Source organism: Lonchura striata, chromosome 8 (genome assembly GCF_046129695.1).
Source record: "Lonchura striata isolate bLonStr1 chromosome 8, bLonStr1.mat, whole genome shotgun sequence".
Classification (NCBI taxonomy): Eukaryota; Metazoa; Chordata; class Aves; order Passeriformes; family Estrildidae; genus Lonchura; species Lonchura striata.
In genome coordinates, this window is record NC_134610.1 from 25,541,515 (window position 1) to 25,568,212 (window position 26,698).

Below are 26,698 nucleotides of genomic sequence, written 5' to 3' on the forward strand. Positions count from 1 at the left end.
GAACACCAACATATGTTTCTAAGATGACAATAGTGCATTTTCACTTTCTGCCTAATGGCTGCCTTATTGCAAGCATTTCCTTTTCAGCTGGCTAAGGCTCAAGGTACCTTCTGGGCCCCAAATTGTGATCTGTCATTATTCATAGCTGAAATTGCAGTTTGTGCAAATGCAGGCTCAATTGCAATCATTATATGTAGTAAAATAGATTGAAAGATCTGTAAATCTGAAGACTGTAGCTGTCTCTTACAATCAGAGAACCTGTTAAATTCTCCTATGCTTTGATTTCTCTTTATTAAATTTTGTTTTTCTGTCAGTTGCAGGGTTGTTCTATGTTGAGTATTTCTGCTTATTATTTCTGCTTATCTTTGGAATGCATAGATTGAGGTATTAAATGAGCAAAACTATATATCTTGTCTTTAATATGTAAGTGCCAGATAGTGATTCTTCTCTTGATTTTCATCAAGCCCTTAATCTTTTCTGTGTCACCTGTATAAATTAGTGTTGAAGAAAAAGCTACCATGTGATCTAAGTCTTTTCTACAGAAATGTTATATTAAAATATTATTCTATAAAATATAATATAATATTATTATATAAAATACTATATTTGAAAATCACAAGCTAAAAGATGTAATGACTTTCAGATTCCTCCTTCCTAAATCATTCTCTGCATTGAATTGGTGGATGATTGAAAGAGTATCTGAATATAAAAGTGTAAGTGAGAGAAAAAAATCCTTTGTAGATGTGCATACTGTGAATCCTATCAGAAATAAATGAAACTACATCAAACAAATGGTTAAGAAAGAATGGTACATGAAGTAGTTTAAGTCACCATACGATGCTGCAATCTCTTAGAGTGAGGAGTTGGTCTATAGGTTGGGGTAGGCCTGAGTTCAGTGAGGCCAAGCTGAGCATCACAAATGTTACTGGAGATGTGTGTCCAAAGCAGAGCAGGCACTGAGCTGTGCCTGCTTCCTTCAGAGCTGTTGGGATATCTCACTCTGAGTGGCACTTCCCAATGCTGCCACTGAAGAAGCCACCACCAGTGCTTTCATGCTCAAAGAGTTGTTTGCCTGCTGAAAGTAGTCCCTTGTTCTCTCCAGCATCCTGGTATCCACAGGGTAGAACACTCATTGTTTTCATAACTACTTTCGCTTCCCTAGGACCACATGAACTATGTGCAATGCAATAGGAAACAGCACTCTGTGTGTTTAGAGTGCTGGTAAAAACAGAATCAAATTATTTATAATTTTTTACAACTTTCTGTTTATTGTATTTTCTCAGTCTCAGTGATGCTTTCCCTTACTTTTTCTTTATTGCTTTTTTTTACCTCACTATGTCTTTCAAAATGTAAATAGTAAGTTAGTCTAGCTCACATAAATATGTTCCTCTAAATATTCTCCTTTAGGCATATTCCTGTAGTTTTGGTTTTCAAGAAGAAACATTATCTAGGAAATAAACTTAATGATAAATATATAAAATGTTTACTCTTTAGGGTGTCTTGGGAGTTGTGTTTCATATAGAGTGACAGTGATTCATGGCTTCTCTTCATTTTGATTCCCTCTGTACATGCCTTTGGGGTGGCTTGCACTGCCCACAATGCTGTGTCATTTGTTTCCCTTTGATTTTCATGACTGACATCTTGCTTTTGGCATATTTCCTTCAGCTGGGTTATAAAAAAAAAGAAAGGAATGTGCAGATGTGGGAAAAAGATAATCTTGGAAAGACTTGACTAATAATAATAATAATAAAAGAACAGAAAGCAGGTTTACTTTTACCGCTATATTAAGAATTAAAAAATCTGTGTTAGCCATGTTGCCATTGAGCAGAAAATTAAAGCATGTGTAACACCATCTTTCAGTTAAAGGATGATCAGTTACAGATAACATCTAAGAACAGCAATTTGATTTCAGCCAGTCTAGGCAGATAGTGATGTCAGCTGTTGTTTTCTCTTATAAATTCAGGAGAGATGTATGAAGTAATTCACCATTTATAAAAAACAATAAAGTGCATGCTTCAGTTGGCTTTTTATCATTGTGCTACAAGAAGCAGTAAAAGGAGAGCTCAAGAAGAAACACTTTAACACTGTGAGCAATTGAATTTTTTATTGCCAAACTGTGGTTTTGTATTAAAAATCCAGGTAAGGCTAGATACAGACACATACCATGTATCCCCAGAATTACTTGTTAATAACTTGTAAAAGATAAGAGAGGGGTTTTGTTGTTTATTTGTTGGTTTGTGTTTTTTTTACCCATGCAATAAATAATCACATTTTCAGGCTTACAGCAGTTCTAGAGGTCTGCAGAAATTAAAAAGGTACTGGCGAGGGCAGGGGAAGGCAATTTCCCAATTTGGGATGCAGTCCTTGTCCATTATGGAGTTCTGTGCATTTTTCTGGAAAGCATCCAGTTAGAGATGCTGGCTCAGAAATCAAGGGGCCAGGTCTCTGCTTAGGGAAGCTTTTTAGCTCCTGTATCTTTAGCTGTGCTCTAATATGTGATTACTGCGGCTCTATAATGAAAGGCGGGGGGAAAAGGAATCAAGCTGAACTGTCAGAAAGACAAAGTTCTCACTGTTATTAGTGAAATTTCAATAATGAATATTTCAAAGTATTACAGTCTTAGAACGGATCAACTGAATGCTCAATACCAATCTGTGAGTAAGGGTTCTCAGTAAGTTTTTGAACAAATGAGGACACCTCAGTGTGCTCGGGTGTCTAAGGTCTGAGTCCCAGTGTGCGTGGGGAGCTGAGCACAAGCTTGATGTCTGATCCATGTGTCATGTGAGTGCCTCACTCCAAATTCAGGTGTTGATTGGATTTTCTTAGGAATGGCCTTCATACATTGCAGTCTTCCAGTCTGAGCGACTGGATCAGCTTTATATAAACCAGACTGTAAGCAGCATTTAACTTTAGACCTTTTTTTTCAGGTGATGGAGCTTAGAGCAGTCAATTGAGTGTAGTACAGCTTGCACTTCTGTACTTTTCTGGCCAGCCAGGCAGCTGTAGCAGCAGTCTGGAGTCAACACTGGCTGCTGGACCTCCCGAAGCCATGGGCCCCCATGGCCCTGCTGGAGGCAGGGATGTGCCCAGCCCTTCCTTGCAGACTCTGCATCACCCTGAAGCCATCCCAGTGGCTCGGAGCAGTGTGCTGGGGACCCGCTGCCTGCAGGGCCCCCAGAGCACAGCCCCCGGCAGCCCTCGGTCTGCAGCCCAGCCTGGCTGCCTGCTGGGTTGCCCGGGGCCAGCAGCCCTGCCAGTGTGCCCTGTGCCCTGCCAAACAGCCCACCAAGGCTGGCTGGTGACTGAAACCTGAGAGCTTCCTCTCAGCTGATCAGTGCCTTTCACTTGGCCTTTTTCCTCACCATTATTTTTCCGTTTTTCTCCTTCTCAGTCTGTGATAGGTGCCACAGTGCCTCCACCTGATGCACAAGATTTTAGTGATTTTTAGCACTTTTATGTTCTATGCAGGTCATTCCTCTAATTCTGCTTTAGCACTTGCTAATTTATCCATAATGGTACTCTCCAGAATGGCAATTAATGAACAGAAGAAGGTTGCACTGTGTGATGGAGCAGCTAGGGTTCCCATAAACCTGTTTGTCTCCACACACACCCACAATCCCCCACTTGTTTTCAGCTACATATCAGTCTGCAGGTAAAGGAAGTGTAAATTGCTTTATGTAGGCACTACTGACAAGTCTCTATTTGTTGCCAATTCTCAGCTTTTTTACTTTTAAGAATTCACTGAACATGCTGTTCAGAATAACTTGCACTCTAGAATTGCTAAAATCGCAGCAAATCATACTAACATATCTGCCTTCTGTGACCCTTGAATCCCTTCAGGTATGACAATATGGACATGCAGGTGAAGGGCTTCTCTTATGTTCTTCTGTTGCTTTTGTTAGTACTACTTAAAAGTTGAACTCGAAAGCACTCAAGTTCTCAAAGACAGAAGCCGTATTGCAAGGCACAGTCTCTTACTCAGTGTTTCTAAGACACATTTACGGTTCTGCTGTATAAAAGCTAAGTAGATGCTACAAAGGCTTTTAAATTAAGCTGTGAATTTCTTCACTGATTGGAGTGCATCCATTCATTCAATTTTGTTCTTTACCTATTGCACTGTCATTTTATTAATACTAATTAACACAAATGCTGCCACAAAATAAAGCCTTTCTAAGGTTGTATAGTCAAGCATCTAGAGAGAGAGAAGGTTTTGGACACTCAAAATTTCCTTTGTTTTTCTCTGAAGTGCTTTCGTAAGTCTGTAATCAGGGAATGAGGCAGCGACAGCAACATCATTTATGTTAACCTGTGCTCTGCTTGTTTCTTGAAAAAGCTGCTGTGCATGTTGGTATCATAGCACTACTTTCAGCTTGAATAAAAAGGTTGGGTAAAACTTAGAACTAATAATGTATCTTCTCTCAGGAGAAATGTGTTTGAAAATATCAACCATTCATACAACCTATCTCCTTCTAAAAAGTAAAATACTTGTTGTGTAGCAGTGTTTGTTTTTGTGAGTCTAAAGATAATGCTCTCCTTGAGACTGTTAACATTGTCCAGTTGGACGTCATGGGCAAAGGTGGAGGAAGCAGCCCCATTCTCATCACTGGTGTGGGATTTGCAGTGGCACAGACAAGCCAGCTATCACCCATCACTTTGTCAGGTCTGTAAATTATGTGCCATTCCCTCCAAGTCTGGGGCTTTCTGCTGAACTAGGTTTAACTTGATGTTATTTTTAGAACAAATTATATCGATTGCATACTATTTCAAAGGCCCCAAGTAATAAAGTACACAATTAAATGTATCTGACTAGTTTAATTTCTCTTTGTGATTTTTGGTATAAAAACTTAACCATTCGTTTTCCAGACTCTTCCGGCAAAGATTTTGGTCCTACCCTGGGATTAAAGAAGTCCAGTTCTCTTGAGAGTCTTCAGACTGCTGTGGCTGAAGTAAGGAAGAATGAACTCCCTTTTCACAGACCCAGGCCTCACGTGGTGCGGGGTCGGGGATGCAATGAGAGCTTCCGAGCTGCCATTGACAAGTCTTACGATGGGCCTGAGGATGGAGAAGAGGGTATGTTGCTGCTGGCACTGACTGGGGGAGCCACCTTCACTTAGCACTGCTCCATGGAGCACCATGAGCCAGTGATTTAGTCCAATTGAAGCTGATCACACTTTAAAAGCTGTTCACATCTTCCACTGAATAGAGCTGTCTTTGCAGTACCCCATCCAACCTTGACTGGGTTTAGTGTAAAGTCTTTCACTGATCTCCTTTGGGGCAGGGCTGGGTTGGAGGATTTAGAACTCAATCCTTAAATAATTATGTTTTTCACTTCAAGAAGCAGCTGCTTTCTTCAGATTACATTAAAAATTATCTCTCTTGTTTTACAATTCCCACTTTTCCAGCCAGGAAATTTGTTTCATGTTGTAGATAAGGCAGTGTATTGATAGCACCCTGCTGCTCATTCTGTCACTTTGGGTTTTATAGACCCCAGTCTGGAAATACATCTCCTTTAATATGGGGTGTAAAACAGTGCTTGGATCCTGAGCCCCCCAGCAGAAAGAACACAGCTCTTTTCCAGCCAGACAGTACATTTTATCTTTTTTTTTTCAGCCACTAAAATAGAAAGATTCCAGGGAGTGAATGAAGTCATTTCGTTACATAGGTTGGTTTTGCCAGTCACCAGAATCTCTTGTTTTGAAGTAAGCTCTCTGTTTGAAACCCAGCACGTGGTTAACAAGCTAGATTTCAAAGAGAACAAGTGCTTTACTCTATCAGGATTTTTATATCAGGAACAATAATTAGAAAACAATTCATTAAAATAATTCTGTGTTTAATTTACAATACAAATCTGTTTGAATCCACTAGATCTGCTTAGCCTGCTTTTTAAATTATTCAATTAAATGAGTAAGTGTTGTGAGTCATTTGAGCTCTCTGTAGACACTTGCTGTATTTCACATGTTTGCATTTCAGTGGCCCGTAGCCATCCTCACTGCTTCTTTTTCATTCTGTGCAGATGGCTCTGATAAGAGCTCTCACTGTGGTCAAGAAGCTCAAAATGTGGAATCTGCCACTCCAGGGAACCCTGAAATAGAAGATGCAGAAATCAAAGCAAAAAAAGACAAAAAAAGTAGGGAGAAAGAGAAGAAAAAGGGCAAATCTAAAATCAAAGAGAAGAAAAAGAAGGAAGAAAATGAAGACCCAGAAAAGAAAAAGAAGAAAGGCTTTGGTGTCATGTTGAGGTATGGCATTTTACAAAGGAAAACAGCCACCCATTCTCGTTATAAGATAGGAAACAACCGATGCTCTCATAAAGTAGTGGGAAAATTATTTCACTTGGACTCAAATAATGTTTATGTTATTGGAAAAGAAAGCAGTTTATACTTTTACACCAAACTTGTAACTGCGGCAGAAGACATTTGGCAGACAAAATGTCTTTTTGTGCCTTTGAAATGCATTCCCATATGTCAGGAAAGATTCAAGGTTTTAGGCTTAAAGCAAGCATGTATCGGTGGGGAAGGATTTGTGGGGAGTATTTCTGAGTAATACAAATCCTGCTCCCACACTCAGACTTTGGCCTTCTCTTCCCTTGCTTATCGGCTCCCTTCACAAGCTGCAGGGAGAGCAGAATTCCTTGTGCTACTGCAAAAGGTCTACTAGCATTTGCAGTTGCTGAAAGCCACTGTCTATGATAAAATCTTTGCTTTGTGGCTTCAGGCATTGCCTGCAGTGAACAAAAGTTCACTGTCCTCCCTGCCCAGCATGCAAGTGTTTGGATTTCTGCTGTGGCTATTTGTTTTGTGGCTCTGTAAACTCTATAAGTCATCAGAGTTCTTCAGATTGTTTCCTTGCTCTTGCTGGAACCTTTGGTGCTGCAGGCACTGGTTGCTGACACCCTTCCCTCTGGTACCTATTGACTCTGTAGAGAATTTGAGTGTTTCAGTTGTAGTAGCTCTTTGCTTTCGATTCAGAGTATGTGGTCATGGAAATTTTTTGGTCACGTGGAGGAGATTAAACTGAAGGACCATGTGGTTACTTATGGCACTGAACAGTTAACATTGGCTTTAGGACACTGTTGGTGTTTCTTGTCATGCTATATTGTAAACGGTACTCATATATACAAAAACCAAAATCATTCCTTAGGCAAGGGTACATTTAAATAGTAATCTAAAAAATGCAGGTGCAGGATCATTCACTGATCATGGTCTTCATTAGGACATATAATGTATGAACTTGCCTTACAACTTTCTGTCACTATGTTCTCTAGAGTAAAATTTTATTAAAATGGGAAGGTTTTAGCTGACTTTTTTCCATGTATCAGCAATTGTTTTTTCTTTTGAACACTATGGAGACATTGTCAAAAAATATACAGGGATGCCTGTGTGTCAGATATTCATGATTTCAACAGTTGTTAGGGTTCATAAGATGTACCTGTCTATACCAGTCTGCTTTCAAGTGGGGTCTCCAGGAGCAGAGGAGGTGTGTGCACACACTTGTGCATTGCACGTGCATTTGTGCTCATACTGTTTAAAGAAACAGGACTTAACATGGAAGGGTAGTCAAAAACTGAATAATTAGGAGGGTGACTTCAAAAACTCTCTTGTGTGTCTTAAGCTTCATATCACTTTTCATTCTTCTTTTTAGCTCTTTGGCATGAGTAGGAAAGAGAAGGGGAGTGGCACAGAGATCTGACAGAAGGATAAGTACTGTTTAATGTATCAAAGATACATAGCCGATTCCAAGTTTGAATTGTAAAGTCTTACAGGGATATTATATCTGAGCCAGAAAGAACATGGGCTGACACTGGAATCCAAAACAAGCTATTGCAGTTGGCAGAAACTCTGATAATGGTCAGTATGCAAAGCTGAAAACAACAGGTTACCATTTGTTGTGGTTCCCTCTTTCAGAATATATTCCACATTTTGGTAGTACACAAAAGGTTTATACATCTGCTCTTTCCATAACCTTGTCTTTGGTTTGGATTGATAGTCTTCCCAGCTGACAGCGTTAATAATATTTATCTATATGACATCACAGAGTGGAATTTTCTGTCCTACACCACTGAAAATCTCTACAAAACAACAAAGATGGACGCATCATGTTGTAATAGAGAGAAGGAGAAATAGGTAAGAAGTAACAGTTCAGCCGGGAGGTTTTTAGAGGTTCTTTGTCCTTGTTAGTATTTCTTTCCAGAATTTATACAACATGAAAAGAAATTCCTTCCTGAAAAGGTGAGAGTATTAGGGAATACTAGCCATGATAGAAGTGAAAGAAGACTGCAGACCTGTAAAGTAGAGCTTTCATGTGCGTTCATGAAATAATTGAGGACCATATGTCCTGGGCAAGATGAGCAAATCCAGGCTGGTATTTTTTCAGACAGAAACTGGCACATATGACTTGAAAAACAAAACCAATTGATCTGAATGTTTTAAAATAAATAATAGGGAACTAATAGTGGAATTTAGAGCAGATCAAATACCAACTAACTATTAGATTCAAGAGGTATTTTTTCAAACTGGAGTCTTGTACTGATGTGAAGGGTGAATGTTAGGAGGGATGGGGAGGAGGTTTGAATGATAAGTATTTTAGCAACACGAATGGAAAGAAGCATCCAGATTTTTTTATGACGTTGTGGGAATGAAACTGGCATGTTTTTTTTGGTAGAACATCTGTGGAAGGAAAGAGAGAAGTTTAAGATGACAAAAGTTGTGAGCTTCTGCAGCAGGCAAGGTGGCTACTAATTCTTGGTATCTTGAGAGAAAGAAGTAGGGAGAAGTATTTAGAAACTGAGATGAGCCCAGTTTTGGACATGATGAATTTAAATTGGAAAGGAGACCTGCCACATAGGGGGCATTAGAAATGTAAGCACTGTAGTGGAGCAGAAAGCTTGGTGGAGAAGGAAATTTGTAGTGTGCATTTTATAGGTGTGGTGGTGGTTGTGCTTTGATCCCCCATGTGTGAGACCACCAAAAGGAGGAACAGAACCCTTGTTAGACTGACAGGAGAGATAAAGCCAAGGGAAAAAAGGTATGAGAGCAAGTGGCAGGGGGGAGAAGAGGAAATATATTGCTGGGACCAGGCAATGTCATGAATTTTTTCCACTACTCTGGTGACTACAGCCTTGTGACGGATCCTACTGGGAGCTGGAACCCCCACTCTGGTATGTTCATGCTGTTTGTAGTTCCTGGGCAGCTTTGTTCAGAGCTATTTCAGCTGTGCCTGCATGGTTCTGCTGTGTTGTGGGATGCTTCCAAAAAGAAAAACAGACTTGCTGAACCCATGTCAAAATTGGCTTGAGATAAGTAGGAGCTGAGCATCTGTGGTGAAAGCTCCAGGACCAGAAGGACAATGAAAAAGAGAGATCTTGCCAGAAATCTCAGTGCTAATTAAGACTCATGCATTTTCTGGTGAATGACATGGGGTCAGGTATAAAGGACAAAAGAAAGTAGAATTTGAGCCTAAAACAGCTTCTGGAAATGTCCTACTTGTCTACACTGGGATTTTTGTGCTATGCTTGCTGGGTCACACATACAGCTGTAAGAAGTTTTACCTTGATAGTGGCCATGTAAATTGGCTGGCTTTTGCTTTATAATCAATAACAAAGCATTTCAAGATATTAAAACCAAATCCAAGCATTCAGCTGTAGTACAAGAATTGTCGAGCTTTAGTCTTTTGCATCTGAGATTTTTGAACATATTGGAATTGCTACTGCATTGGTTTTTTTGCCTTTTTTTTTTTTTTTAATTTAACAACAGAAAATAGCAAAGCTGTTAGCAGTTGCTAACAGATTTCACTTAGTGCCTCATCTGTTGCTCAGCTGCTATTTACTTGTAGTTCCTGGTCTTTTTTTACACATACAAAAAGAAGAATGATTGCTTTCCTGCTAAGCTTTTGCTTGATTGAAGCTTTATTTAGGTGACTGTGATTCAGGGAGACCATCAAGAAATCATGCTTTTATTTTTGTAATCATTGTTTTTTTTAAAAGACCTGTTTTTTCACTCAGTATTAACTGAAACTCTTGGCTGCAGCATAATAATGGCTGTAGCATTTGGGCAAAGTAGGTTAATGTACTGGAGGTTTGAAATGCAGATGATACTAGTTAAAGTCCCTATAATCCAAAGTACTATTTCATTGTGGTGCTGACTGCACAGTGCTTTGTTTCCTTGGCTGGGTCTGATGCATATATTGCTTGCCTTAGTTCTGAAGGTGTATATGTGCTGTCCAAAGAACAACAGAAGTTGAGTCTTAACTGCTTTTGTGTAACATTGGCCAAGGAGCATTTTACATATTTTACTTTTTGATGTTTTCTGGCACATCATGCTGTCATTGTTCACTAATAACCCACCACTAGACAACAGACTGAACAGTAAATTGATACTGTGTATCAAGAAAACAAGTATATTAAATGCTTTCAATAGTGGAACTGTGTCTAAATGTATACTTCACTCCCAGGGAACGGCTAGTGTCTAGCATCTACACAGAATCTTTTTCAGAGCAGAAATGCTGAGTTCTGTGCAGATACATAAGAGCAGCAAGATTGCACAATGCCACATTTGATTCTTGGCTCATCTCTTTTCTCACGTTGAGCTGACTGATTCTTCCCGGGCACCGTGAGTCTTAGAAGACTGCTGGACATCAAATGAGCTTCTTTTGAAAGTTGTCAGTATTTTCAGGAGAAACACTGTAGTGAAACAGCATGTTTGTGGCTTTGAAAAAAGGTAGTGTGTAGTCTCCTTGCTTAGAACTGTCAAAAGCTAGGTGAGGAGGGCTCTGTGGGCTGTTTGGAAGGGTTAATTAACCCATTGGTGCAGGGTGTTAGAAATCCCTGATGCTGAACACTAATGCAAAATGTGTTGTCACTTAGGACCAAGGATGCAAAGTTGATCTAAACAAGAGGTTAATAAAATAAATTAAAAAAATATTCTGCAGTTTGCTAGGTGATGAACTCCAGATTTTAAATTTGTGGTCTATAGTTATTGAATTGCCATGCTTTGAAAAACTATCAAAATACTGTCTTCTAACAAAGATAGGCTTTGTGTTTCTAAATTAAGTTGGCAGAAGAGTGAACCTTTAAATCACCAGGGAATCGTGACCTCTGCCATGCAGTGCAGTTCTGTATCCTGATCCCATAGCAGTTGTTACAGTGCTGGAGTATAATAAACACAAGTCTATGGCTCTCTCTACCTTTTCCAGATAGTGATTGTAAAAATTCTGGGCAGCCCTTTCAGTTTTATGGATATGAAGGTAAGATAGCTAATGGACTGCAGCCACACCAATGGCATTTTAATAGGTAGCTCCCCCAGGCAGAGACCAGGAGGCTGAAGTCATAATTTTTTTTGGGGCATAAAAATCTAAGAGCAAGTTATGTACTAGGTGACTCAGAATAAAGAGTTGTGCTGATCTGGAGTGCAGTGGGAGAGCACTCTCTCATTCAGTCTTCACTTCTAGGCTGGACTCAGGAAGAAAAAACAACCAACCTTCTTCATATAAAGCAGTGCTTGTCAACTCGACTGTTTTACTATAAAATATTTTCAAAATTAGTATAGGTGAGAAAATGCCTTTCCCCCAACAGTACTGCATTTCAACCATGACTTGCATATTTGTGCACATATGTAATTGCAAGCCCAGGAAGCAGTAATATCTATATGTGTTTTAGTTAGATTTGTTTTTTGCTCTTCGGAAAGAGTGCAATTTTCCACATAATAGTTCATCTTAAATTATTTACCTTCCATTTCACAATATGAGCCATGAATATTTTATTTTTTGTCCCTTTAATTTGCCAATTTTCCTTTGAGCTAAGTGCCTTAGTGATTTTAATTTTTCATTCTTGTTGGAAGACAGAAATGACCCTTTTTTCATTACTACTATTATAGGCCTTGTGCTCAGAATGATACTTTTTACAACCAGCACTGTTAAGCCTGTAATGGTATTGCAGAGTAGATAGCATAATATACAGATATTGACTTCCATTAAGTATGGCACTATGATAACTTATGGAGAGATCTTTTTTTCTACTCTGTTGCCCTTAGAAGTTGAGTGTTGTAGAAGAAAAGGTAGCATTAGATGAAGAAGGAGCAAATAATAAAGATGTCACTTGTTGGAGAGAGGTGGTATATATAACTTTTTAATGTATTTATCTGTGTATGATGTTGGAAATCAATATGGACATTGACAGATAAAAAAACTCCAGAACTAGATTAAATTATGTTTTAATTAGGCTAAAGTTATTTTAGATATTTTATTTAGAAATCAGTTGCAAAATTATCTGAGATGGATGATGTGTATTTGAAAGACCACATCAGTTAATGAGGCAGATGAGTTATTTAGAGACCTTGATTTCCTTTTGCACAATAAAATTTTCATTTGGGTAAATTGGTAAATAAAACTCGACTTTCCTTTAAAGAGCATAAGATTAGGAGAGAGAGGATATATCTAGTCAATTTAATCTCTCTCAAATTTGTCAAGTATTTTAAACTAAAGAAACCAAATAAAGATTTCATTTTGCATATATGACTTTTTCTTTTCCTCCACCATATTAATTCCTCCTTGGCTGCATTCAAAGTCAAACTAAAGCAGAGAAAATAAGGGGGTTTTGTACTAAAGATGATCATGCAGACTGCCTACTAAAGGCTGATTTGTTTAATTAAGCATCTGTTCTCCCCTTAATATGCATGCATAAATCTCATTAACGTTAGATGTATGCAAGTGCAGTGAAGAATAGACCCCTCACTCTCATTACTGAACTTGGATAACAAGATTTATATTTACTTAACAGATCAGAGCAGAAAGTTCCCTCTGACTATTTAAAAGGACTCAAAATTGCAAACTGTTTGCAAGGAGCATGCTTTTTGTGAAAAACTTGCATGTTCACTTCAAGTTGAAATATCATTATTCAAGTCATTACTAAGCAAAAGGGAAAAAAAAAGCAGCATGCTTTGTCTGTGAGGATTAACTTTAAATTCTACTTTAATAGATACTTGTCTATTTAATGTTGGCCTCTGTGCGTGCCACAACTGCTAAAAGTAAACTCCTGGTATTTTCTGGAGGTAGAATATTTCTTCTAAGTGTCTGTCTCTAATCTCCCAAGAAATGTGTTCTGCAAGAAGAGTCCTAGAAAGCAAAGTGTATTCTTGGGGAATTCTGAACACTGCAGCACTGTGTTCATCTGTCACTCACTAGATTTGGCTATTCCTTGCTCTAAAATCCTCCTAAAATCTAGCTGAGAATAAAGCTTGAATTCCATGATTTCTAAATAAATTGTGGGACATTGGGTATTTCTGTAGGTACTACAGATGGATTATGGTTAAAGGTCCTAGAGGGTTTAAAGTCATGCCCACAAAAATTTGAATTAAGACTTCCTGTGCTACATTTTAACCAGTAAATACAAAGTTTTGCTCAGGAATACAGTGCTGAGTATAAGTTCTTTCTTAACATCAAAAGAAACAACAGGTTTTTGCTGATTTTCTGAATCAGTAGTTCTTGTAACATGAATGTGGTAAATGGAGGGACTAGGAGAAGAGACAACAATTAACAGAGAAATTATACAGAAGGACTCCTGACAGATTCCTTAACTACAGAGTGCTGCTGGGTGCTGGTTTAATAGGTATTGCCGTTAACAGCCATCTGCAGAGAAAATTGAATATACTCATCTCACTGAATTATGATTTATGCCACACGACACAGTCAAACCAAAGTAATATTTATATTATAGTGCAGAGTCATTGATTAAATGCACATGGCATCTCAAATCCAGTTGACATTTTAAGTCGAAATGATTGCAGACATGTGGTCATTTATTTAACTATTACTTTAAAAAATGTGTCTCTACTTGTTATTAATAGAAGAAAGTCAGACCTGACCAATATTTCAATAGGCTGACCTTTTGTTTTGCTGACATATAAAAGGAACAAAGCTCCTTTTGGGGTAGTCACAATTTCAGAGCATATGAAGTATGCTAGCATTAGAAAAAACCTAACCCCTTGAATCACTCTGTCTCTTTCTTCCCTTTTTTATTTCCACATAGAATTTTTGAAAGAAAACGAAGAAGTGATAGTTTAGGAGATAGGAACAGTTTTAGGTATAGGGTTAGATAGGAAAAGGTTTAGGAGATACTGTGAGAGGCTTTGTTTCAAATGCCTCCTCTGCTACTGATTTCTTGAGAATCACTGGTTAACTCCACTGCTCTGAGCCCTAGTTTTTACGCAAAAATTATCCTCTGTGCTTGTAAAATATGAAAATTACATTTTCCTGCTTTATATTATCATTATTCAGCTAAACCTGTTATAAATTAAATACATTTAAAAACCAGTCTGGTTACTCCTGTAACACAGTAGCAAATAGTTTTACTCCTATAAGACTATAGACAAATAGTTTTCTTCTTAAGAAAATGAAAAAGTAGTAAGCTTTCATATGACCTTCTCAAACTAATTTTCCTCTCCCTACCCATTCTTGCTGCTGCTACTGCATGTGATGGTGAGCTGGGGTTTCCTTCTCTTTGTACTACCTCCTAGCTACAGATGCTCTCACCTTCAGAAATGCTTCTTGGAATATAATGCCTCAGAATTAAAGATGGCTTTCTGTCTTTTACCCTGATTTTGTTGTCTTGCTAGAAAAAAAAAAAAAAGTTTCAAATTTGCCATGGGCAAACTGTTTTTTCCTCTGCAGATTAGTCCTCTTGTTGGCCTTACTCTGTCATCATGAAGACTGGCAGGATCTTCCCCCTTTCACAAAAGTCCTATATGGGATGTCATCTTTTCATGAACCTTAAATCCACTCAGTGGGGCAGTGTCTAAAATTTGCTGACTTACTACACAGCACCCTGAAGACATGACCACACAGAAATTTCTTCCCTTTCTGCTTGGACTCATGTTGCTTCCAGATTATATGAGTTTCTCTTGAGGCTCACGCTGCTGGGTCCTGGTTCTGAGTGCTGCCACCTCCCCGTGCCAGCTCCAGCTCTGTTCCTTTCCCACTCTGGCCTGTGTTACCTGGCCAGTGTGGTCACCTGCTGTGAGCAGCCAGAAGTACTCACAGCCAGCCTGTCCCAGCAGCACTTTGCCTTCCACTGTAACATTTGCAGCGAGTCTGGGCACAAAGTGTTTTACACAGCTTTCAACTTCCCTGCTGCAAACCATTCATGTGCTTGAGCACAGCTAAATGAATGATGAAGAAAGGCTTTACATCCTTTCTTCCCAGCTCCTGCGTTCCAGCTCTGTCCCAACAGCAGTGAGAAAAGCTCTTTACAGCTTCCTGCTCTGCACCACATTTGGCTGTGTCTCATTCACCTCCACCTCTCCTCATTTGTTTGGATGAGAATGCAAAGGTGCAGGATTGATCCTCACCCAGCAGTTCCAGCTCATTCAGCTGTTAACGTAGCAGGTAACTGGTGTTCCTATCAGCTCCAGCCCTTCATCCTGGACAAAATGTTTGTTTGTCACCAGGTTCCTGCCTTTGTTAACTTTCTCCTCCTCTCTCTACCCTGTTCTGCAGCCTGGCTTCTCTCTTGTCCTGGTTGTCACTCAGTTATGCAGAGCCTTGAGTCCTAAACCCAGCAGAGTTCCCTAATTTGGGCTCTGCCCTCAGTGTGAGTTGCTTCTACTCTGCACTTTGTCATGAGCAGCAACTGCTCTGATTTCTCAGTGGTCACAATGCTGTGACCATTAACCATACAAGTTAATTATGCTATCAAGTGCTCCCCTCACAAAAATATTTACATTCAAAGAATTTTCCCTGCTTGCTTCCTTTATTCAGTGAAAATTACATCTCCAGGATCTTGCCTTGGCCCCAGTACATGTGAGAGAATTTGATCTTGCTCTTTAAGAGCTCTTAGAATAATTCTTAGGAGTGAAAATGAAGAGGTCTTCTCCTTTTTCCATTTCTGTTCTTGCAACTTCTCACTTTTGCTCTATTTTGTTGTTGTTGTGGAGTAGAAACAGTAAAAAATGAATAAAAAAGTAACCAGGATAAATATAAAATGTTAGCCAAATGCTGACATAAAAAACCCGTCCCTTTCTGTGTGTTAAAAATCTGTGTGTGTATTTAGTACAAGATACATGAGCCACTAAGTATCAGCTCTTTAGCATTTAACTCCAGTATTGGGTTTGAAGTAATGAACTGTGTGCCTGTGCCATTCATTGTCCCTTATTTGAAAGCAGTGAATACCTGGCCCCACACTAACCCCAGATTATCATCAGCTTGGTTGGTAGTAATGTGTAAATAGAATTGTAAAGCTATCTTCTGGTGACAGAAGGCTACTATTGTTGTTTGCTTTTTTCCTTCTAGCCAAAGAAACCTAGTGAATAATGAGTCAGGCACTGTTCAAGCTACCTCTGTCATCTTTGTGTTTAGCTTTTTATCCTCTAATGTGGAAATCTGTATTACAGTAGCTCAGTATAACGGACATCCTAATGTTCTGGTTTTAATTAAAATTAGATTGAGGAAATAAACAATTCAAAGAAGTTAGCTTTCCTTTTTATGTCCACCCCCACCCCCTGGAAATACACTTTCCATATCCTCTTCTGTGGTTGGAAGTGTTTGTTTTCACTCACATGTTCTTGGATTGCTCAGCCTCCCGAACAGCCTCCCTGACAGACAGCAAGGAAGGAGCTCAAGGAAGCTCACTTTTATTCATGTAGTCTTCTTAGCAATACATGTTTTTAAATTATTGATTTTTTTTTTTGTCTATTTGATACAGGCTGCAGTGTAAATTACAATTTTTTAAATAAATCTTTGTCAAAATGAAGACGTTACAAAACCAAACTGACCTGCTTCTGAGAAAAAATTTCCACAATACAGCTGCAGATTAATTTTAGTGACTATATGTGTGTATAGATACACCAGAGAGTTAGTTACTCAAAAATAAATTAGCAAATATTTCTTTCCTTTAAAACAGCAGATTATCATGATTGTAAGTGCTGCAATAGGTTAATGTACCTCTTCATCTCTGAAGACCTCTGCATCATCTCTTTTATAATTAATTCCTACTTAGGCTATTTTAGCCCGGTTGTCATTTGTAGCTTCCCAAACCATCAGTCATCTGCAGCAGTGGAGGGTGCTGTAGGCAGGACCAGGCAGAGTTTCAGGAGCTCTGGGCTGAAATGGCTTGGGAAGATAGGAAGAGAAATTCCTTTGAATCCTCTCTGCCTATAGCAGTGGTCTGCGCTGCTCTCTGCCTACACGTCCGATGTTTGCTGACTCCAGTAACTGCACAGTACAAGTTGTATTTACCTCCGTGTGCTGTGAAGCTGACACTGGGCTGTAAGGCCACGCTGAGAGCCTCTAAGTCCTGGGGTGCTGCTCCTCCAAACTGCACAGTGCTGATGTGCCTGTGCAGTCTGTGCCCCCGGTGAGTGGGGAAAACTGATTTGGCAATGCGAGCTTGCCAGTTCTGAGCGGATAACTGCCTTTAGTCCCTAGTGCTGAAACAAAGCAAATTTTGGGTTATTGCATCTCCTACATGGAAAATAATATTAAAAATCTGTGTCTTAGAGATACCTGAGTATTTTACAAAGACTTAGGTATTTCTGGAGTGCTTGGAGGGGAGGAAGGAAGCCACACTCATACAAAATGTATGTTCTAGCGGTCTAATTGGAAACACAGCAAATTTTAGTCTAAAATGTGCTAACAAACTTATCCCGATAAAAGTATATTTATTTAGTTCATCCTTAACATTTATTCTGGTTTAAATACCAGCTTACTCTGTCTTGTGGGGATATTCAGATTTGAGAGAATGAATTTAATATTTTTTTTTATTTTAGGCTAGAGTTTAAAGAAATTGAAAGATGATGTTCCTGTCATAGTGGGAAGAAGGATCACTGCTGGCCCTAGGTCTCCTGTGGAAAACTTACATTATACTGTAAACTGCTGTCCATGCACTTGTATGGAATTGATAGTGGAGCACAGACAAAATGATCTTTCACTAGAGAAGATTAAAAAGAAGAAAAAAATATAAGTAACTGATTCCTCTAGAGTAGGGACCAAAAAATGAGGACTCAGATTCAGAATAAGTGAGTAGCTAAGATTTACCTGAGTGTTAAGGCCTCAATCCAGCAGAATTAAGCAACAGATTACAGGTGTATTATATGGGCTTCTGCTTAATTTTTCTAGAACTTTTAATAAAACAATACATTCACACCTACAGTGGAGGGTTAAAGTTAAAATACATAGGTAACTCTTTTGAGAAGTGTATTTGTGGTCTGTAAAGATTGCATGTGTGAGTATAATTCACTCATCACATGTAGAAACTCAAAATTTTCTACATTTGCTATTTTAACCTGTTAGCTTATTCTTTTATTTTTATGGAACTCATATGTTATCACATAAATCTTTGAAACTATTGTATATTAGTTTCCAGACTATCAGGTAAAAGGCTGTGTCTCTTTTTTTGACAAACTAACTATTTCTGTCTCTAGTATAAAGAACAGCAAAAGATTAGAAGAGGAGGTGATGGATTTATGTATTTGCATACTATAAATACGCTAGAGGAGGGGAACAAGGAGATGCTTAGGGACTACATAGGCTAAAAGAAGCTTCTTTCCAGTAGAATATTGTCACATCACTACATCTGCCTCATCTTCTCAAGGTCACATAGGCACTCAAAGACATTGAACCAGCCCACGCCTAGAAAAAAGCATGTTTGACAGAGTATTGTTATTAATGGCTTCATGGGACACCAAGACCATTTGTTGATCTTGGCTGTCAGTTTATTGTCTTTCTCAGTCTTTGTTTATTTTGTGTATGTCAGCCATTCACTGTGTACCTTGGGACACAAATTGCCTATAACAGATCAAATTTACTGGTCAAAGGTTAAGTCACTCTCCTGAGGCTGTTTGCCTGAGATAGCACTGGGTCTGCTGGCTTTGGTACCATAGTTACTGCAGTAATATTGTAATGACTGTGCAGAATCATTACAGCTCAATAGAAAGTTCCAGCATACCAGGTAAAAAACAACAAATTCCTTGGTAAATTTGGGCTCTCCTTACTCATGCAGATTTCTTTGTGAAGAATCTTACCTGTTGTATTTAGAAAATGCAGGTCGGACTGAAGCCAGGAGTATGATTTCTGTGGACAGAAGTTCATGTCTACAGGGGCTGACATTTTACATTGTCCAATCATGTTTAGACCAGTTCCATTCTTAAGTGTCCATGTAAGTAAATTGAAAATTATGTTGAACATCTAGGTTTCTGTTTAATATCCACCATGCAGAGCAGCTACAGACCTAAACCAAGTCTACAATATAAAGGTTGATATGAAAATCTGTAATATAAATCAGAGGAAATTTCATATTTAGCATTGATCAGAGAAGGAAAAAAATACTAGACTAAATTAGTTGCATAAAATGTTGCGCTAATTTATAGGCAAAAGGGAAAAGATTTTAAATTAAGCACCGAAGTATGAGGTTTTCACTCTGTAAATATTGACCGAAAATGAGATTTGAAAAGCAATTAAAAATTAAAAAATGTGGTTGGTAGCTTTCTCAAGGACCCACTTTCAAAGGCTGACCAAACAGAAGAATGAGACCAAAATAAAACATCAGGGAGGAATTAAAAAAATCCAGTCTGGAAAGCAACTTAAATTGATACAGTGTCTGTATACAGATAATTGAAGCCATGAGATTTAATTAAAATTACCAAGTGGATGTTGCTATCAAGAATGAGGCAGTGAGACTTAAAGAGAATTTCTCTGAATGCATATGGGGAATTTTAGAAGCAAGATGAGAATAAGAACAATTTTACTGTTGGCTGTAGAGAAAGGTATTCACTGAAAAACAGCTCAAGCTGTGGGCATTTTCCAGGACCCCTGGGTACCAAATTTCAAGGATAACCAAATGCTCTATAAAAGCATGTTGTGATCAATTGTATTGAATGGCACAGAGGAGTTGCATTGAATCAACACAGATGACAATCCATTTGGCAGAGCAAAGAAAGATCGTTGCAGACCTTTAATATGGCAGTTTCAGTTTTGTATCTGTCCATTTTGGTACTTGGATTTGTAATAATTGTATTGGTCTCTTAAAAAAACAAAACTTTAATAAAGTCAATATACAGCAGCAGTTCTCAAACACAGAACAAAGACAATAAAGTACAACAGCATGCAGGTTTTATAACCTTTTACTTTCGCAGAGATGCCATTTGTGCATTTAAATGACAACACAAAAAGTCCAGGTGGTCAGACTGCATTTTGCATGGCCACCTGTAGATTTAGGGTAAAAATGTTTCATGGCAAAAGCAGAAGGAATAGGAATCAGCTGCAGAAGTGATCAGACCTGACTGCAGCAAGTGCAACAGAAATACTAAGTGCAGCAGAGCAGAGTGATCAGAAGGAAGGGTTGGAGAACCTAAATAAGTAACAGTCACTTCAAAATAGTGGAGGACATTCTGGAGCCTGGCAGTCTTCCTGAAATAAATAACAACAGATGTTCCGAAGTGATATGGATTGGTCTTAAGCCACAGAAATACAAACATTAGTGGCTTTGTGGCAAAATTCTCCAGTCAAAGCTTGTTGAACTTTGTGGAAATCTTGTATTGAATGAAACCCACAGAGTGTTCCTGGGTAGGAATAGGAGTGAGGTTGAAATGAGCTGGCATAAAGTTGAGATTAATGCTTTTTTCCTTTGGCTTATGAGGATGTAGGAGAATTAACTCTAGTCCCAGTTCTGCGTGGACTTCGGAATGATGAATATTTTTTCAGACTTGCTGGGGAGATCCTAGCTTGAGACTGTGAGAACTTGTACGGTCCACTTCTTTCCTGAATAGGGAACCTAAAACCAGGGTATTGAAGTTCTCTGTTTCTTTCAAATACCTCAGTATTAGAATTCTTTTCCTTCAGAAATATATTTTAACTGATAGTCCTGAAAACTGCAATCTGAACTTAGAGACATTTCTGCTACTCATTTATTCTTACTGATATACAGAGATGTCTGAGACCAAATTAATCTTGTACCTGCATCTTTACAATCCCATTGTTTCTACTTGTGTTTCACAAGAATAATTACAGATGGAATTTAGCCTTTGTAATTCATAAAAAAAGAACAAAATGCAGGTTTTTAAATATTTTTGCTGGGGTTTAGGATTCAAATGAGAAAAAAAAAAGGGAGAAACTAGGTTTATTTACTTTATAGATGGCAGAATTCCCAGAAGCAGCGGATCTATTTGTGCTGTGTACTCAGTGTTAGGTAGGAGAGGAAACAGGCTTTTTGTTCCTAGGAATTTTTAGATATTCCTATAATATTTTGCCTGTGTTCAGACAGTTTCCAAACTCAAATATTCCTATTGGATTAATTCTGAAAAAGAAAAGGGTTGGGTCAGTTAAAAATATGTTTTTTTGTTCTCACTTCTCATTTTTAGACCCTTTTAATAAGGACTGAGATGGATATTAATGTGAAGAGCCACTTGGTTTAAAATCCCTTACTGTGAAAATACATACTGTGAAAATACAAGAAAACTTGACAATTTTAAAAATCCATTTGTGACATTACTGAAGAACAAAGAGAAATTGCTTTCCAAACAAACACCCAGTAACCTCCACAGTCTGCTTGCTTAGTAAAGTGTACCATCCTAGGAAAGAGAAACAGTATTTTATCATACTTCAGGAAAAGGCCCATAGAGTGATTATTGTACCCAAGTGTTGACATCATAAAAAGTGTGCATGATGGGACTGAAAAATGTAACTTCTTTTATATAGTCATTGCTGCTAATAAGTTTTAAAATCTGGCCTGTGACACTTCTAGAAAATGGAACAGAGCTAAAAAGAACTTTTATGTGAAATCAACTCCTGATTCCAAAAATGTCTGTAGTAGTAATAATAAGCTTCTGATAAAGCACTGACTATGGCTGTGAGGAACAGATGGTGATTGCCAGTCAACACCCAGCTGCAGCCCATGAGGGTCTGGTTGGATTTACTCTGGCATTCAGAGTACTCTGAGGAAAGTAAAAAACCTGCTCAAAGTAAAACCAAACATCATGGGCTAATAGACATAGTCAATGGAAGGCCACTCAGCAGATTCAGCTGAAAGGTTATAAGATGAAAATCAGAATTAAAGAATGATGGCAACTCTCCAGGCATGGAGAGGGAATACTAAATGCAAAAATCGAGGCATATCATTGCTGTCCTTTATGCCTCTTATTTTGTTAAAAAGTGTTGTTGACACTGTGTGTCTTCTTTAAAGAGAAGAATAATACTGATTTGAGGGCTTCCTCATTAGTGCTCTTCTCTATGGATCCCCTGAGCCCCGCCCTGAGTCCACAGTGACATCAGTGCCCTGTTCTGCTGGGTAAGGGACAGTGAGAGAAGTGCATCTACCCTCCAGTAGCCTTTCCCAGTCACTGCAAAGAAATCTACCATGTGATGTGAATGGATGAATAAAGGAAATACAGTTAGGGATAAAACAATCCCTTTTCATTCCCTTTCTTTGAGCCCCATAGCAGCAGTTTTCCAGGTTTCCCCTGCCTGTACCAGCCAAGGATACATTTTCTTCAAAGACTGCCCCGCAGAAGTCCCAGTGCAGGATTTTCCTGTCATAACTGGCTGCAGTTTGTGTCCATATACAGGTGCCCTTTGCAGCTTGTTTCCAAAATGAAAGTTGGCATTATGCTTGTTATTGTTCAGCTGTACATAAAGTGAAACAGACTTTCAAAAATCATTTACAGAAGATTTGCTGTGACTATTGACATTTTCTGACAACCTAATTTTTCTTGTAGACCTTCCACTCTCCTCCCTCCTCTCGCCACCTCCCAATTCTAACCATGCAAACAGCAGAAATTTATTTGGGAAAATGAAAAAGTTATGAATCAAACTTAGGAGGTATTTTTAATTGACCCTGGGTAGGCATTTAGATGGAGCTGATAGAAAGGTAGCAGATGTTCTATATTAAAAAGTCTCTTTATATTAGATGATGCTGTGTCCTGCATCAAATGATTGAGTAGTCTCCTGTGGAAACATGCATTTACCCATAGTACATTCTGAGCAGTTTCAGTTATGTACATATTTCATCTGTCACTGAATTAACCTGAAAAGTCTATGGGTAACCAGATTCCTGGGATGGAAGGGCTCGCTTGATGCTTGTTTGATAAAGAATTTTTTTGATGCTAAAACTTAACAGGTTTGTTCTAAAATGAAGCCACTGATATTTCTCTTGGAACCATAGGCTGTATAGCTTAAAAGCCCAGCATGTCATGTAGAGACTTTGTTCCATTTACGTATTTCATCGTTGTCCCCATGTAATGTAGACTGGTTTGGGACTGGGTTTTTGGTTTTTTTTGTGGTGGAGTGGTTGTTGGTGGTGGGAGTTGGTTTGGTTATTTTTATTTTTGGGGGTTTTTGATGGGTTTTTGGTTTTGTGGGTTTTTTTTTTACATCCTAACCAAGAATGGTATTAACCAAAACTGGCTATGTGCACATGCAGTTACACTGGAAATGGGTAAAGCTATCAGAGGAAAATAGCAAGAAATTCTAGGGACTACAATTTTAAAATACTGATATTTTCGGTATTTAGTATAAAACAGTATGAACTGGGATTGAGTTTCAGGCTAGAGAAATGCTAACTTTAAATCTAATTCAATTTGAAGCTTTCGTTGCAAGCTGCCTCTTACAGTATAGCTGGGAATCCATAATACTGTATAGTTTCACTTGCATTATATGAAAACATGATAATTTGCCTTTAAAAAAAAACCACTTCATTTTTAATATTGTAATCTTTTAATAATGAGTGGCTGAACTATCTCTGCAATTCATTACCCTTTCAGATGTTAGATGAATGGGATATGTTATGGTTTGTCATTATTCTCCATGGTGGCAAGGAGAACAGACTGGGGATTTAAATCGCCTTCCTCTGCATGGGCTATAGACATGCTGATGACTTGCTGTGAGATTACATTTAGTTCCAGGATCTCTGGTGCTTCAGAGTGTAATGCATTCACTTGCTATGATGAACAAAAGCTTCTGATGGTTTATGTAGGTATACTAGGAGTGAAATGAAAGAGAAGCAGCAAAGAATGCAGGTAAAATGTTGCTTTCTTTTACAAATGACTGGTTGGGTACAGAAGAAAAAGTAATAAATGTATGTGAGAAGGAAAACAAGTACAGTAGTTGAAATATTATATGGACATCTACATGTGTGTGTAGATATATAATGTGAAATACAGTATAATCTTAACATTGTTATGTACATACTTAGGACTACACTGGCTCATTACCCATTGCATCAAGGATGCTCAAGTGTTTATTATGCTATTTACCAAATTATAGCTATTTCCTGAACAGCCGGCCTCTGCTGAATATGCTTGTATTCTGTCCATCTTTAATAATGAAGCCTGCACTTTGGGGCAGAAACACAGTCTGGCAATGATCAGCAGGAAATAAGAGAGAAATTGGTAATCTCTTTAGCTTTTCTGTTTTATGTTGTTTATTTGCCTCTCCAAGTATTCGTTCGGGGAACTTGGGCAGCAGAGGTCAGGCAGTTGAATTTCTCAGTGGACACTAGGAACTGGGCTGAAGAGCAAACAGATATGTAGTAAGTTTTTTATTGTGGACTTTTTCAGTTGCATCTAAGATTTAGCTAGTCCACTCTGGATGGAGTGTTGTAATAATTTTAGTGAAAAATATCTGTATGTCAATTTATAAATACCCATTATTTGTTTCAATTTCTTCATAGGTACATAAAATGGATTATAGATTAATAAACACTGCTGGGAGCTAGAGCGATTCAGAGGATATTTGGTAATATTTGAATATTACCATTAATAGTGGTGGGACTTTTACTTTTTTCAAATACTTGAGTCAGTTACACACACCGTTCCTCATGCTTTGCGGCATTGCTCCAAAGTTTTACTTGGTAATGCCATGCTTAATCATAAATCTGATTTTATTTCATTTTAATATTCAGAAAAATATCCTCAATGAGGTTCAAGGAAACTGTTTGGAATATAAATGTTGGGATATAATCCCTTCAGTTATTGAAAAAATAGTCCAATCAATCTCTAGGTTGGCTTTTTAGCTCAAAATGCCTTAATGTGACAGGAATGCACTATAATCTATGAAAGGAATGTCTTAATTTATCACAGAGCCCATTACTTTGAGTTATATTTTGTGCTCTGGGTATCTGTACTTAATTCTTCACAGATAACATAGACTGAAGTCTTGCCTCTGATGTGTTTTAGAAAATAGAGTTTGTTTTCTTTTCCAAAGAAAAGAGTAGTTTCTCTTACTGTGGAGGGAAGTGCAGTGCCATATAAGTTTTTGAAATGTGCTTGTAACTCTACAAAACCAATGTTCTTGAGGTCTTAACAGCCAGCTGTGGAAGCTGGGCACTTCTTTGTGGGGAGAACATAGCTGGATCCTCCGCAGCTTTTGCATTTCCCCCTCCACACCACTAAATTTGGTACTTCATACTCATTCCTCATGTACTAGAGAGGGCTAGTCTGGATTAAATGCTTGAGTTTGAGTTAAAAGTACACTGAAGACAGGCATGTGTTCAACATTATTCTGTGTGTTTGGACTTCGAAAAACCTCCTATTCTGTTTAGAATTCCATATGATGAAGAGTTAAATTTTGTTTTAAGGTACTTGAATCTACACAAAATTGCTGACAATTTTTGTTGCTAACAGAGACGTTCTCCAGCCCCTAAATTTGTGCATCTGTATTTGATAAGGCTGGCAAATGTCTTCGATTAGAGTGATTTTTTTTTTTTGGAGTGGCCATTCAGAGGCAACTTTCATCTGCACTCTGATGTGTGTCATAAAGAAAGGTTTTTCACATTAGTGAAGTGCTTAATTACATTGGAGCAGCTGAGTTGCTTTGGGTTTTAGACTTATTTGGACTGTAAAAGTGAAATGTAGCAAATGTTACCATCTGCTGTTGTCATCCTGCCCCCCCTTGTCTCTTGGTGCCCCAACAGAGTCTCTTCCTCTGTTTCATCCTTATTGTCTGATTCAAAATCTTGTCAGGGTACTTAAGGCATGTGGTAGCTTCAAGGCATGAAGCAGGAGATCAGCTTTTCCTAAACAAGACTCCACATTTGTTCTGTGAATTAGGGGTTTTTACAAAGGTTAGCTGGAACTATAACAGCACCTTTTTCTTCTCCTTGAAAAGTAAACTTGACACATCTGTCACATCTGAGGACTGGAAATTTCTGGCTTCATAGAGGAATATGTGTCACTGTGGTGTATGTTGTCTGACCTAACTATCCTAGAGGTTTTTGTTCCATTTATCTCCTACACGCTTTATATAATGAAGGAAGTCTCCCTAGGCATGATCAACCACAGAGAGTGAGTAAAACAGAATGGTTTCAATCAAGGTTTCTGCTAACCCAAGTTAGTTGTTACTCTTCAGTCAAAGGTGCTAGCTTTCACCGTGGCAACCAGTAATAATTATTTTCTTTATAGACATTGTAGGTTTTCACTAGCCACTGATCACAACCTTGTGCTTAAATTTGTAAGATGCTTTTTCTAGTTTAGTCCTAATGTTTGATCCCTTTCAGAAAACTAAATTCCTTGTGACCTGAATTTCTGGAGTTCTGTGATGATCTCCAATGTTACTATCTTGACAGGAAATGCTACAGATTTCTCCATATCGGCCAGACTGTATTCCCAGCATGTGTGTGACAAAATTCCAGCAAACTTGGGTTACTGTTTTTCCCGTAGAAATCTGTCCGTAGCATGAAGGAGCTACCAAAAGAATTTAAAAGAAAGCCTTAAAACTCATATGC

At 38.3% G+C, this 26,698-nt stretch overlaps 1 protein-coding gene across 3 annotated transcripts in view; it reads left to right on the forward strand.

The window, feature by feature from the left end:
* Positions 1-26,698, forward strand: part of PARD3B (par-3 family cell polarity regulator beta) — a 391,488-nt gene that overhangs the window by 252,646 nt on the left and 112,144 nt on the right. For all 3 annotated transcript variants that reach the window (XM_031505387.2, XM_077785113.1, XM_077785112.1), the window contains 2 exons: positions 4,864-5,070; positions 6,014-6,239. In XM_031505387.2, coding sequence (XP_031361247.2) covers positions 4,864-5,070; positions 6,014-6,239 — 433 coding nt within the window. The remainder of the gene's footprint in view (positions 1-4,863; positions 5,071-6,013; positions 6,240-26,698) is intronic.